Below are 15263 nucleotides of genomic sequence, written 5' to 3' on the forward strand. Positions count from 1 at the left end.
GGCTGAGGCAGTTAGACCTATTAAGCCGAGGCCACGCTGAGAGGCCTCATCATTGTGTATAAATATCTGAAGTGGGGCATCAAGATGGAGCCAGGCTCTTCCCGGTGCTGCCAAGCAACAGGACACGAAGCAAGGGGCAGAAACTGATACACAGAAGTTCCAAATGAATCCGAGGAAGAACTTCTTTACTGTGTGGATGACCGCAAACTGGGACAGACTGCCCAGAAAGGCTGTGGAGTCTCGTTGGAGATGTTCCAAAACCGTCTGGATGAAGTGCCACGTGCTCTAGGACGACCCTGCTTGAGCAGGGAGGCAGGACCAGGTGACCCACTGTGGTCCCTTCCAAAGTGACCCACCCTGTGGTCCCGTGAGGGGTGGGCAGGCAGCCCGGCGATCCCGGCGGCCGCGGCTCCCCCGCCCTGCCAGCCCCGGGCGGCCCTGGCGCAGGCGCTGCCCGCGCTCAGCGGGCGGTAGGGGCGATGCTGCCGCCTGCCCAGCTCCCTGAGGTGCCCAGGTCGCTGCCTGTTCCCCCTCGGCGCTGCCGGAGGTGCGGGCGGGCCGGAGCCGCGATAACACGAGGCCGCACAGCCCGGGACGCTCGGTGGGGCGGGAGCGGGCGCGGGGGGCGGTGGGACCGGGCGGCGAGCGGGGGAGAGCAGCGCAGGGCGAGCAGGCGAACGCTGGAGCTGCTACATCCGGGCTGCGGCGGCGGCACCTGCTGCGGCGGGGGCCTCGGTGACATTGGGGCTCGGCGGCCGAAGGGGGAGGCAGTTGCGGAGCCTGCAGAGAGCGAGACCTTCGCGGCGCCCGCTGCCACCGCCACCATGCTGCGTGTCATCGTCACCCACGCCAAGAAGCACCCGGCCGTGAGTGCCCGGCCAGGCCCCGGCCCTGCGCCCCCCCTCCCCTTTCACCGCTCGGTGCCCCTGGCCCCGCCGGCCTCCCCTTTCTCGCACATCCACTCCTGGCATTCCTGTGGATGCCGGGCCGCTGGGCGGGCACACACGGCCAGGTCCCTTTTGCCTCCGGTCTGTCCGGCCTTGCTTGTGCCGCTAGGCCCAGGGTGGCTCCTCCGTTGTCACTGTGCATCCCTCTGCCCTCAGCGCCCCCACTCCCATGTTTTTACTGCATGATCGGAGAACAAGCGATAGGGGCTGTTTTGGCAGTGGAGGATTGGATGTTTGTCTTTCAGAACCTCGCTGTTACAGTATTTTTGGTTTGGTTATTCTGCATGCAACAGTATTTTTTTCATTCATGCCTTAGCAGATGATGGTTCCTCTCTGATCTCAGGGATGTACCACACACATGGAGCTTATGCCAGGGATTTAGAGGACCATGTGTTATGTCTTGCAGTGTGTGAGCTTGTTCTTTAGTTTGCCATTGTGGAAATCAGTAATGCTGTGTGTTAATACTATTTTGATACATTGTGCTATGATATTTAATTTTTTTTTGTCGTTGTTCCAGTTGATCCCTCTGTTTTTGATCATTGGATCTGGTGGCATTGGCGCAGGCCTGTATCTCATGCGCTTGGCAGTGTTCAACCCTGAAGTAAGGTATGTATACAGTAATTACACAGTAATTCCCAGTGCTCAGTCCTCTTGCTGCATATATTAGACTTCACTGCCTTGATTTTTGTGTTCCCGGAGGCCTTAATGTCTTGGTCCAGTACCAGTGACATTGTGTGAAGACTCCTTTGATTTAGAGATCAGTTAGTTTACTGTATGATATTTAGAAACCTCTGACGAAGGACTATGCCTTTTTCTATGGAAACTTGTTTGGATGTGTGACTCCATATCCTAATAATCACAGTACACATGCAGGGGTTTTTTTATATTTTGAAGATAGTGTGATTCTCTTAATATGTTTTCATATCTTGCATTTCTTTCAATAGCTGGGACAAGAAAAATAACCCAGAACCTTGGAACAAAATGTCTCCCAGTGACCAGTACAAGGTAAAATGAGAAATACAGATTTTTAGGAAATAAAATGTCAGAAGTGTAGCCTGTTTGTTTAGGATGTTTGGTTATGTTGGAAAGTAGCTGCATCAGTGATGTATTTCCTCTGCTGTGCAACATTTGTTTTGCCTCTAGAACTCACAGCAGAGAGGTTTGAGTTTGAGGTTTAAAACTTTCCTAGTGTTGGTTGATAATGGAGTCTGTATGAAAGCAGTCATATATATATATGTATGTGTATATATATATATATAGCACTGTAAGAAAAAGAGGAGCTATATGTGAGAGGAAGAATATACAAACTCGTAATACTAAGAAATAAACTACAGGGAGAGGGACAAAACTTTAGAAGTTGTGACCTAAAGCTTTCTAAGGTCTAACCTCTTGGCCTTTACTCATGAGAAGCACTACAGGAAAATGTCAGCATTTAACAGAAACACTAATTCAGTTCTCCAGTTGATTGTTTGAAAACAAAACAATTGTAAGTAACTGGATGCAATAGAAATGTTCTTTAACTGCTATTCAGTTTATTTCATTGAACTAATGAGGAAGCATGCAAAGAAAATCTACAGAAATCATGGAATCACAGAATCATTTAGGCTGGAAAAGACCTTTTAAGATCATTGAATCCAACCTTTGACCAAACACTACCTTGTCAACTAGACCATGGCAATAAAATACCACGTCCCCCACCTCCCTGGACAGCCCATTCCAATGCTTGACAATCCTTCCAGTGAAGAAATTCTTCCTGATGTACAACCTGAACCTCCCCTGGCACAGCTTGAGGCCATGTCCTCCTGTCCTGTCACTTTTTGCGTGGGAGAAGAGCCCAACCTCCACCTTCAACACCCTCCTTTCGGGTAGTTGTAGAGAGTGATAAGGTCTCCCCTGAGCATCCTTTTCTTCAGACTGAGCAGCCCCAGCTCCCTCATCCACTCCTCATATGGCTCACTCTCTAGACCCTTCACCAGCTTCGATGCCGTTCTCTGGACATGAATCATGTTTTAATCATGTTTTACAGAAGTGCTGTTTTAGTAGATTGCTGTTAAGAATATTTGAAGATTATTCTCAAGCTACTTAAAAATCAAACCTAATGTGTTTTCAAAGCTAGTGTCTCTTTGGTACCATGTCTTACTATCCAATCATTGAAATAAGCAAAAAACCCCCCACACTTCATAATAAAATATATTGTTGTTCCCTGAAAAGTCCGGGAAGAAGATAATACTTTGTTTTCATTGCTGCTTCGGGAATGTCGTAGTTTCTTAAATATCTAAATTAGGCAAATTCAGCAGACTGCGTAGCACAAATTCTTTTAAAGAGTGCGTGCCTTGTGGAGCATTCCCCTTCTGCCTTAGCATGCAAACACAGCCTTGGGGTTTGCCATATTTGGGTGTGTGTATCATTGGGGATTTTTTTTTTCCAAATCTGCACTGTGGGAAATGAAAAAGACAGATGCTCCAAACTGAGGATGACTGTTTAGTAAAATCTTCTGGTATAAAAAGTTTTAGCTTTTGATGAGATTGTTTTTCTGTTGTAAACTTCACTTTGTTATATTAACTTCCTGAGTCTTCTCAAATAAAAGAAGACCTGATCATTACTGTAGGAGTTGCACAGGAAGCTGTAATTTGAATGTGCTGTAGGTTGTTTTCTTTCAAAAGGTTAAACAAATTTAAAATTGCGCGTAGTTAAAAATAATCAAGCTAATAATTAAGGATTTCTCTTTTTTTAAGAAAAACTATAGCATCACATGCTTGATATTAAGTCATGTGGGGAGGCCAAAATCTGCCTTTAGCCTGTAAATTCATTGTGCTCAGTGCCTTTTTTGGTTATTTTGAATTGCTTGTAATAGGAGCCACTTATATTAATATAAACTGAGCATGTGATCTGTTCTTTACTTTCATTCTTCCTTGTCATCCTTTGCAGTTCTAGATGCAGCTACTTAAACCAAACTTGGCTTTTGCAAACTTGGCTCCAAATGTTCCCCTGTGGCACTGTGTGTTCACATACAGCAGTACTGTAAGAAGTTCCTCTGAATGGACTTCAGATTCTGGGGGTTAAAGAAGAAACACTGTGGGTTTTCTCTAGTTAAAGACATGAGCACTGCCTCATTTTAAATGAAGAGCTTCTAATACCGAATGGAGAATTAAAAAGTTACTGCGCATGAAAAGTTTGTATTTATTTATTTATTATTGTCCAGTTTACACACTCAAAATATGATTTCAGTTTCCTGACATGAGTTCAAATGATGCATATTTTTAGTAAATACCAGGGAAAATGGGTAGTCAAGCTTCTTAACTAACTTTTTTCCCCTTCTATTTCCTAGTTCTATTCGGTTAATGTAGACTACAGTAAACTGAAAAAGGACCGCCCTGACTTCTGAAAACACACTTGTGTCCCTAAGCTGCACAGAAAGGTCTTCCGGAAGCCGTCCGCACAGTTGTCATGCTTAATCATCCAGGAAATAATCAAACTTGCCTCACGCAGCACTAGGTCATGTTTAAAACTGTTTTGTTGAGGCTTAATAAATGTTTGAAACTTGAAGTGTCTGCTCTTTCATTTTACAAAATGACAGTATCCTCCTGTTAACAGTTTTTGCTGTATGGTGTGTCAGATAGTAAACAAAAGTGAATTTATTTCCTCAAAAACAAAGCAGAGTTGTTTGGATGGGCTTTATACTTAGTCTGTTGACTTCAGAGAAATAATTGCATATACATGCTGTTATACCAAACTAGAAGAACTTGAAAGTACTTATTTATATATGTGTGTGTATAAATATATGTATATATATGTATATATATATTTGTTTTTAATTGCACCTGAATTTATCTACTTGACACTTTAAGAAATTTTGGTAGCAGAGAAGTCAATGCCAAGAAGTCATTATCCAGCAGGGAGGCAACAGATTTTGCCATATATTGCTGGAAAGAAGGAAAAAAAAAAAAAGACCAAGCTCTCTCCAAAAGCTTTTATTTCTTTTCTTTTGTTTGTTTTCTGAAGTCAATCAGGTTTCTTAATAAACAAAAGACAACTTTCAATATATAAAAAATAAAATTCTAAACACATAACTCAAGATTTCCTGTGGATCACGGTTTTAAGGAAGGGATGCACACAACAGGGTGCAGGTTTCGAGAAATAATTAGCTACTGATGTAAGAACTAAAATACCTTTAGGAAGGGAAAAATCTTCTACTTCGTACTTGGCTGAGTCTTGCTATGGGAAGACTAAAAGAAAATACCTTGGCAAGTCTGTAATTAATGGTAGATTCTTTGTGCTTTTCTATGAACATCTGGCATTTCCTTGGATAAGGGATATAATTCTGGACTATGGCAGAGTACAGCTGTTGGTATCTTGAAACACTTCAAGTAGACTCTAAGAATGTAGGTAACAATAGGAGCTGCTATAAATAATAAGGATAGAATCAAAGAAATCAAGGAGCAAGAACTTCCATTGGAGAAGAAAAACTATTCTGTGGTAATTGCAAAATAACTTGTGCGAAGATTTCATATTTTGTATGGAAAAATCTTACAGGTAAGTTGATGGGGTTTATTTGGTAGCAGTTCAGGTTATCTTTGCATATACCAAAATGTCAGATTTACTCACAGTTTTCATTTGGTTATTTGAGAGGCTCTGATGGAGTTTGAAGAAGAAAAAGTGTTGTGAGAGATGTTTACAGCGGTGGGCAAAATCTGTAGGCGTCCTTGGGGACTGGTTGCTATCTGAATCAAAATATTTTTAGGAAGTAGAACATTCTGTTGCAATCCTTTTAGTTGTTCAGTTTTAAAAGTATGTCATGTAAAAATGGAAGTTTGTTTTATAACTTTCTGGTTGGCAGTTCTTTAGATTTTATGTCTTCAAATGCAGACTCTGTCTCTGGTCAATATACAGGAAGTAAAGCTGATTCTTAGGTGAGACAAGGTTGTTCCTTTTGGGCAGGGCTGAAGAGGCTCGTGTTTTTCTTAATAAAGGCACCTAAGATAAAATAAATATTCTGCCTTTGATATGTTTCAAATATATTTAACAATTATTTAAGCTATTTAAAACTTTATGGATTGACTAGAAAACAAAAAGGCAATTCATTCAGTGCTACTTGTCTTTCCTTGTTGCAGCGTACTTGCTGCAAAAAATATACAAAACTTAAAGTCTTCAAGGTTTAATCATTCTAAAAGTCATTATCTTGAGGGGACACTTGCACCTTTTCCTTTTAGGGATATACTTTTGTCCTATGTTAAGTAGTAACAGACAATAGTCACCATTACTTGTCAAACTTGAAACTAATAAAACATACTAAGAGGTTTTTTTCTTTCCCAATATTTAATGACTGAAATATTCAAAATACGTAACGTAGTTTCTTTTTGGAAATTGTGTCAAATGAAGAATGCTGCATATTTTGTGTGAGTTAGCAGCTCAACCAATAACTATTTTCATATACTATGTTGTATACTGCAGCTATTTTTCTTAGTATTGAACCCTCACACCTGTAAGGCTTTGGGCCATGCTACTTAATGCAAGTCAGTCTAAAGTTGCTCTGTGGGCAGAAGTTAAGTGCTGGCTTAAATCTTCAGCTTTAGGACGTAGAAAAATCAAGAAAAACCCCACCAACTTCACTGGTAGCACTACAATGTGTGTTCTTCAAATTGCTAAAAGAAAAGTTCCACAATATTTGATATATCATAGTAAATTAGTAATTCAGTTCTATGATCTGTTATTAGTTCCTCATTATTTTTTTTATGGGTTGTGTTTTGGTTTTTTAAACATATAAATGCACTTTGTTACTCCCTGGTTCCCTTTTTTTGTTTTGTTGTTTTCTTACTTTGTATATTGTTTTTGTTCTTAAAATTGCAGTCCTGCAAGGCCATAAATTCCTGTTTAGTTTTTTTCACTCTGGGTTTTCCTTAGGGACAGAGGAACCATTTATTCCATTTAAAACCAAAATGTCTGCTTGGCCCTAGTTTATAACTGCTTGGTAGTGGTCTGCCAGTATCCCGTACATGTCTTTGCATTTTCGTAGGGTGCTGTTGTTGAAATAGAAACAGTTTTGCAGATTGGCCATATTCTATCTGCATTAAAATATTAAAAGCTGCTTCTTTAAACGCATAATATACTTCTTTCTTCAGGAAGCCAAAGTTGGTATTTCCTGAAGACAGCATGAAGAAAGAAGTGCAGTTTGAATTCTTAGGATTCCAGCTTCTTATGTTTATCTTTGTCTGTTAACTTCTACAAAACAACCAAATCCCATCATTAGTAGGGAAATTGAAATCCTTCATTAACACCATGGTATGTCATTTTGCTTGAGCAGATGTTGTATCTGAAAGAGACTGATATTCTGCTGTCTTAGTTTCGACTGAGATGGATACAGCTGCTAAATTTCAGTTTGTGGCAGGTTTTTTTTTTGAATGATCAGTGTGGACCTGACCTGAGCGTCCTGTTCATGAGCCACATACAGAAGATTCCTCTCTTGTTTTTTACCGTACAGCATTTTGCCTGCCACTGCTATATTTCTATTAACACAGTTATTCTGTGCCTCCTTGTCAGTGGTCCTGATATGCAGCAGGATAACTAAATCTGGAATTAATTCTGCCCATCTAGGACAGAAAGACTTACAGGTTTCCATAGTTCTTGCACATGAACACATACTCCATGCAGCATGTTGTAGGATTTATTTGCCTGCAGTAAGGAAAGCTCCTTGTGGGCATAAAAAGTCTAGTGGCCTCTAAGAAATTAGACAGGTGTGCCTGATATTAGAAGTATCATTTAAATTTTGTCTAGGATTTATACCCAAATGTCATCTGAGGCATACATTCCAGATGTGTTTTCAAGCTCTGCTTTACCTTTAAAGATAGCTTGGTGTGTGACTATTGAATGACCTTTAAAACTGAGCAAGTGTGTGTTTAATGCTGATTGGTCTGTAATACTTTGTCAGAAAGAGAGGTTGAAAAGTTATTACAGGAATTTAAAAAATGTATTTCGAATGAGTTATTGAAAAAATTAGAGATGTGCGAGTACAGACAAAGTTATTGTTTCTGCTTGTTGACCAACCTTACTATGGGAGCAACTGGATGAGCTAGAGAACCATTTTTCCAGGACAAACTGAAGCACAACAGATCTGTGAGAACTCCGGAAAACTGGTGTTCACTTGCAACATTGCCACACTAGGGTTTTTTATATTACTTCCTAGAAAGCTTACTCTTCAGTCCCCTGTTTTGAAATCCAGAAGTTCGTTGACTTCATGCCATTGGAATTTCATGATCCATCCACTTTTCCTTAGACGTAGTCTTGATATCATTTAGTTGTGAGAAGTTCCTGTGAAGCTCAAATCATTTCATCTCCTCCTTTGATCTTTAAGCTTCTTTAGAGTGTCTCTGGACACTCTTATGATGGCATATTTCCCAAATGTGTGCTAATTCTGGTGCCATATGTTTTGGATGAAAGTTGGTGGGGGTTTTTTCAATAATTTCAAAATGTTATTATCTATGGTTGGTAGGGCTTAACACTTTCTTAGTAAGAACAACAAGAGCCAGTGCAATGCTAGAAAATGCACAACTCTTTCATTCTTGAGAAGCAAATCTATATTTAGCATCCAGAATAACATTTGTCTGAGCCAGAAAAGTATTCCACATTTTTTCTTTTTCTCCTTTTTAAAAGTTTCATGTAAATGAAACTATAAAGTAATTTTTAGACTTTCTAAGTGAACATTATTCTCACAGTTAAAAGGTGAAGAGCCTAAGAGATCACCACAGTTACTCTTGGGTTTGTTTTTTTTTTCTTTTTTCAGTCAAAATCAGTAATACTTTAGGTAATGTGAAATGTGAACTTAAGTATGCAAGTCAAGGCAAGAAAAATGCGTTCAAACTTTTGATAGTTTGCTATCAGCTGCCTGACATTCATTTGCTACTGGAACTGACACAAGACTGGCAAGTGGAACTCCTGCAAGAGACAGCAAGTTCTGAAGATGATCAGAAAACAGTTTGTTGACACATGGCAACGCATACATTACAAAGAAGAATAGGAATTCTGCTGCTAATATTCATGGGTATTATCAATGCTTTATAACAGACACCTAAAATAATATTTCTAGGGTCATTAATTTGAATTAGTTTGGACAAAATAATACACTACGCCATTTACAGTTCATCACTTTAATGTAAAGACAACTTTACAAGAGAACTGCACAAGCCATAACCCAACAGACAAATTTATAGACTTGTTTTTTTCGCATTGGAAGCAAACTAACTATGAACATGAAATGTTTTCTAATTTTAGTTTCCCTACTGCAGGCAAATGAAACAAACTGCTGAGAAGGTAATGAAAACAGATTACTTAATGGTGAAAAATCTGAGTGCCATTCTTTCTCTACCAGTGGTGCCACTGCTGGAATTTAATGGGGTGGCATCAGTGTGTCTGAATGAAGATTTTGATCCTAGCTATTTAAAAATAGGATTGAATCTAATAAGATTTCTCCAGTACTGATAGTTTTTTTTTTTTCTGGACTATGAACAGGAAGGTAGCTGAATTCATCAACAGGAAGAAAATGGAATTTCATCCCAGTTTCAAACTTCTTACACTACTACCACTTACACCTCAGGATTGTCTATAGAATTCTGATAGAGTGTTAAGGGGATAATTTGCTTCAGATGTTTTTATCTTCGTGTTGTGTCAAACAAACCTAACTTCTTAGCTTTTGGAAACTTAGGGGAGGAAAGTTCAGCCCTGCAATAAAGACAATGTGCTTAAAAGGACCAGGGATCATTGAAGTAGGGTTTTTGCATCTGCAAATCACCTCTCTCCTTCCCCTTTGTAAGAGCCCAGGTAAGATCAGGAATTATTCCAGAAAAAAAAAGGAGCAATAGACATGTGATGGATTAGGCAGATGGAGGGGCATCAGTTTGTATATCAATTACAGTAAGTTTGTGGGTTTAGTGCAGGAGCTTTCCTTGTTTATGTCCTTCAATTTCTACATGTGTTTGGCAATGCAAAAGTTGTTCATTACACCTACCATGACTGCTTGGCCTATTATAATGCAGTGAAAATTAGGCTGAGAGTAAAAACAAAAGCATGATATTGCAATGGGTTTAAATTATTGCATAAAATAAAATACAGAATAACTACAGAAGAAGGTCTGGCGCATCCTCTTCTGAATTTAGATTGCTAATGACAAGTTTGTGTTAGTGCCATAGTGTGAAATAAAAAAGACAAGTGTATGGTTAATTTTGAAAATAGCATTCTTTCTTTCTGCATAGCCTCATAATAACAGAATTTCTAAAACATTCAAACAACGTAAAATGTACATGTGAATTGTGTCTGAACTGTATGTATTTTAATTTTATATGCCTTCTCTTAATGATTTCATTAACTGTTTATATTAGTTTAAGGTCATAGTGTTTTATATCTCACCCTACATTATTGTTCCTGAAGAAAACTTGTCTTACACTTTCAAACAGAAAAAGGGTTTCAAAGGTTCCTCCATCTTAAATCTAATTTTATTTTTATGTATGAAAATTGAACACCTGCATCACCAGAAAGAGATGTTTGGCAAATTGTTACTCAGCATCAGAGAAGGGACCCCATCACTTTTTCTCTAATGAAATGTAGCAAAGTAAATGTTTGGATGTGACTCTTCCCAAAATAAAGAGAGACAAAATTTCCCGGAGCTGTTTTATGCAGATGGTGCAACATCTAAATATGGAAGAACTCTTTTTCATGGATGAGTTGTGAAGAACCCAACCTGCATTTTATCCAGGACTCTGGCAATTGTTTGCTTTTGTCAATCCCTGGCAGAGGAGAATAGGGTCAGGAGCTGACTAATGGCCCAGAATACAATAGCTGAGTGCTTAAAAGGGCTCTAGACTGACCATGCAGTGTTTACATGGTGAAGATAAAAAAGATGACTCAAACCTTGCTGAAAACTCAAACCTTGCCTGTTTCCCATATCAAAGCAAATCTTTCACAACTGGCCTGGTAACCAGAGTAAAGATTAGTTGAGTTTTTACAAATTCTACAATTTATTAACCTATGCTTGAGCTGATAATGAATAGAGAACCATGGGCAAAATTAATATGAGATCCTCAAATTTAGAGTATCTTGCCAAATAACTATTTCCACACAGAGCACACTATGCAGTGGTCAGGCAGGTAGGAATTTTTTATCGTACTCAGCAATAGACCTCCTAGTCTTGCAGTCTAGGTTCTTGCCCCAGTAGTCGAATGAGTCATGTAGCTGCATTTACTGGCTCATGGAATTTAAACAGTATGCTTCAGAAACAGTGGAGCTCTTCTAGATGAAGCTTAATATTCCATTATCTACCTGTGTGCACATCAAATGGAAAATAAATAGTCCAGTAGCATATCTGAAATTCTACTTGGAATTCTACTTACTGTGTTTCTCAGTCATTATAGAGAGCTTTTATGTGAAAGAAGAATGGGCTTTTTGAGACCCCAGAAAGAGAAACTTTTACATCCAAATGAAGGAGAATGGAGAGACAGAAAAAAGCAGCCTACTCACTCAGGCATAGGAAAGCTGAGGATGTAAAATGTGCAGTGGAAGTGTAATGAATTCTTCCATTGCAAATTAGTGTCATAGGGAAATGTTTTCGTGCATGAATTCTGACACAGAAAATTGGATGGATTTTTTGTTTGTTTATATGTTGCATTTATTGAAGATGAAAAAGTTCAGTGACAGCAGTATATAAATGTGTATAGATATGTTGCTTCAAGTCTCCATTTTTCTTGTCTTCAGTCTTTATTCTCTCATCCTTTCCTCAGCTAGATAGCCAAGGTTTCTGCTTACTAGCTGGAGAAATCCTCTTCACTCATATATCTTCTTCTTGTCAGGAGCTTTCCTTCTCTTAGGCTGTGCCATTTCCTGATATGCTAGAATCGTGGCTCATGGCTCAATGGCTACTATTGAGTTAAAAAGAAATAGAATCTTTTCCCATCAACATCTTACCAGCCTTCTGAGTAAGCAGGAAAGTTAAGTTATCTGAGTAAAACTTTCTAGAATTTGCAATAGAAACTTCCCTTGGTACCAAAATGTCTACCATCAAACTGAGGATCAGTGATGGAAGCCTGTTCTCTCTGAAAAGGAAGGTATATCATATCCTGGACAACACAATATCACTGTAAATAGCTAGAATATTATTAACTCTTTCAAGATCGTATGCATATGTGATTTGGTACCATAAAACCAAATAAAGTTAGTGTCACATACACAGAGTATAATAAAATATATATATTAACAGTGCAACTGTAAAGGACACAAAGATATTTGTACCCTGTATCATATTGTTTTGTTTTCTGCTGAAAGACTGTTAATACCAACAAAGATCTTTGTAGATCCAGAAGTGACACATACAAAACTACTTGCTTCAAACCATATTTTTTATTATTGTACAAGCAGTGGTGCCTTATTGAAATTAAAAGTTCCCTGTCAGCTACAGAAGGCTTTGTATTAAAAGCCTGTTGACTATTTCAGGTTCAGGGAGGAGGGAAGAAATATCCAGGGTGATATTTTCATGTCACTGTAGCCAAATGGAGGTTTGTGATTGCTTTGAATGAGATCAATATTTCCCTGTAGGACTGAATTTTCAGTAGGATAGTGTGCTGGGTTTGGCAGGGATACAGTCAATTTTCTTCATAGTAGCTAGTATGGGACTGTGTTTTGGATCTGTGCTGCAAACAATGTCAATAACAAAGGGATGTTTTATCTATGGCTGAGCAGCGCTTACACAGAGCCAAGGCCTTTTCTGCTCCTCATGCCACCAGTGAGCTGGGGGTGCCCAAGGAGCTGGGAGGGGACACGACCTTTACAGCTGACCCCAACTGAGCAAAGGGATGTTCCACACCATATGGCATTATGCCCAGCATGTAAAGCTGGAGTAAGAAGTAGGAAGGGGAGGACATTTAGTGATGGTGTTTGTTTTCCCAAGTAGTGGTTATGCATGGTGGATCCCTGCTTTCCTGGGGATGGTTGAACACCTGCCTGCCCATGGGAAGCAGTGAATGAATTCCTTGTTTGCAGCTTTTGTTTTACCTATTAAACTGTCTGTATCTCAAACCATGAGTTTTCTCACTTTTACTGTTTTGATTCTCTCCCACATTCCACTGAGGGAAAGTAAGAGAGAAACTGTGTGGAGCTTGATTGCTATCTGGGGTTAAACCATGACAGGTAGATATGGTTCACAAAAGCTGCTTTACGAATCCAAAGTGTCAGAGACGACTCTTAGAGCTACTTCATATATTTACTATTTTGCATATGCACACAAATACATTTAACATTAGCAAGGTCAGTTTTCACATAATTTTTTGACTCAATGACATTAATTCTGTAGTATGCATACTATTTTGCATTTTATCTCTGTTTCCTAAGCCAAATGGACTTTGGGTTTTTTTAAGGAATTTTGACTGTATTAATTTTCTTAGGACTACTTAACACATGCAACTTTCAACAGAAAAGAAAAATTACCTTCTGATTTCTGGTGAGAGGTGTGCTTGGATGTTCTGGCCAATACCATCAGTTGAGGGACCATGAAGCTCACTTCCAAGTACACCCTAAGCCTTAAGGAAACCTGTTCCACAAAATGCTGTGCTCTGCAGTGCTATGACTTTGGGGAAACAAGCCTGTTTTTTCACACTGATGGCAATCTAGCCACACAACCATAGCACATGACATCTGCTCAGACTAGCAGAGGTGCCTAACGCTGCCATAAGGCCATGGCTTCAGGTCTCCAGGCCAGCTTGTTAAGAGCTATCTCAATTATTGCTGTGCCTCAGTTATTCACTCTGCCTTGTGAATTTGTGTGGTCTCAAACATATTTAATGGTTTTAAAGGGCAAGGCTGAAGGATTTAGACTGTTTCATGAAAAAAGGAACAATGGGAATTTTTTTATTTTTGTGTTTACACACTACAGAATGCAAACAGGACAAAGAATGTGCATTATAAATAAGTGATTTTTGTAAGGCTGTGAATATAAAATACTTTCTACTAAAGTGTACACATATGTGCACACATAATGCATGCCTAATATATAGATATAGTATACAGACGTGAAATATTTTTTAATATTTGCACTTCAGGTGATATGTTCTGCATTAATATGGTGACACGCATGCAGCCACTGTAGAGTGCTCATCTCCTGTGGCATTTAAATGGCATATGCTCTTCTCATGGTGTGTCCTTTTGCAGGTGAATCTTACGGGGACATCAGTTCTTAAAAGAGAGGCACTGATGTTGTGGGAAGCAGCAGGCAGGATTTCTAGGGCTGAGCTCTGTGTTGCTGGGGCTGGAAATGTTCCATCGAGCAGTGCGCTGTGCCAGCCCTCCAAGCCCTTCCAGCTGCATCTACATCTGTGCATCATTAGAGCAGTGGAGGCTACTGTGGTCACCCAGTGGCTGTTTGTGAGCAGCTCTCTTGACATTTTACTGCCTGGAAAGGAAAATTTCTCTTTATCTTTCCTCAGCTGAGTTCCCAGGTGTGTGAGGTGCTATGGTAGTGATTACACTGATAATGCGTATCAGGCAAGAAGCCTATTTCTTAATGTGTTTTAATATTCCATGTTGGTATCCCAGCATACTTGAAAAGGAAATCTTGATTATGTTTATATTTATTTCTCCATGCTTGCATAAAGTTTATGATTTTCAAAGTAAAGAAGGACTCTTTATCAACACTCTTTTTAATATAACATGCTGCTCTGTTGAAATGTTTTTAATCTTCCTTGAGAACAGACCTATTTCACAAAAAATTTTGGTGTATGGTGATGTTATGTTATAAATGGCAGAGTTTTATTATGAAATCTTAGTTTCTTTCAGTGGATATTTTCTATGAATATTCAATACAGGTATAATCTTGGCTTAATCTACCTATCTAAATCTTAAGGAGATTTTACTTAATAGTATAAAGTCATCTTTTTAGATACTTAGGAGTTTAACAAGTGTAGCAAAAATAGGCATCATCATACTCAGTACACTGGTGCGATTTATTGTTATTCTCATCTAATCAGAGGTAAAATTTATGGTTGCTTTAAATAGAGCCAAGATTTCTTTTGGAGTTATTTAAAAATCATTAGTGGAAGCTTTCACAAACTGAACTAGTGTTTGCTTAATCCTTGTGTTTTCAGTGGAGAAACATATTTATGAAACATGCATGAGATGTCTGGTTCTTGGCAGGAAGTATGCTGGCTGCTTCTTGCTGCAAAGCATCTCAGCCTTGGCAAAATAGGAGTAACAAGCTTTAAACAGATTAGTAGTTTATCTGATTCAGTGATCATTTTGCTTTAGGACAGAGTTAAAACCATCAGAATCCTTTCTTGATCTTATGCG

General features: G+C 39.1%; 1 protein-coding gene across 1 annotated transcript; it reads left to right on the forward strand.

Annotated features, from left to right (window-relative positions):
* Positions 1 to 699: 699 nt before the first annotated feature.
* On the forward strand, positions 700 to 4493 carry NDUFA4 (NDUFA4 mitochondrial complex associated). The gene is made up of 4 exons (XM_032709322.1): positions 700 to 866; positions 1465 to 1553; positions 1892 to 1952; positions 4276 to 4493. Exons 1-4 carry the CDS (start codon positions 825 to 827, stop codon positions 4330 to 4332), a joined length of 249 nt encoding a protein of 82 aa, XP_032565213.1. The 5' UTR covers positions 700 to 824; the 3' UTR covers positions 4333 to 4493.
* Positions 4494 to 15263: the final 10770 nt, after the last annotated feature.

This window comes from Chiroxiphia lanceolata, chromosome 1 (genome assembly GCF_009829145.1).
Source record: "Chiroxiphia lanceolata isolate bChiLan1 chromosome 1, bChiLan1.pri, whole genome shotgun sequence".
In the NCBI taxonomy this organism is placed as follows: domain Eukaryota; kingdom Metazoa; phylum Chordata; class Aves; order Passeriformes; family Pipridae; genus Chiroxiphia; species Chiroxiphia lanceolata.

Coding starts and splice junctions, on each gene's coding strand:
- NDUFA4 (XM_032709322.1), top strand. CDS start 825: ATGCTGCGTGTCATCGTCACCCACGCCAAGAAGCACCCGGCC. Junction 867..1,464: donor ACGCCAAGAAGCACCCGGCC/GTGAGTGCCCGG, acceptor TCGTTGTTCCAG/TTGATCCCTCTGTTTTTGAT. Junction 1,953..4,275: donor CTCCCAGTGACCAGTACAAG/GTAAAATGAGAA, acceptor TCTATTTCCTAG/TTCTATTCGGTTAATGTAGA.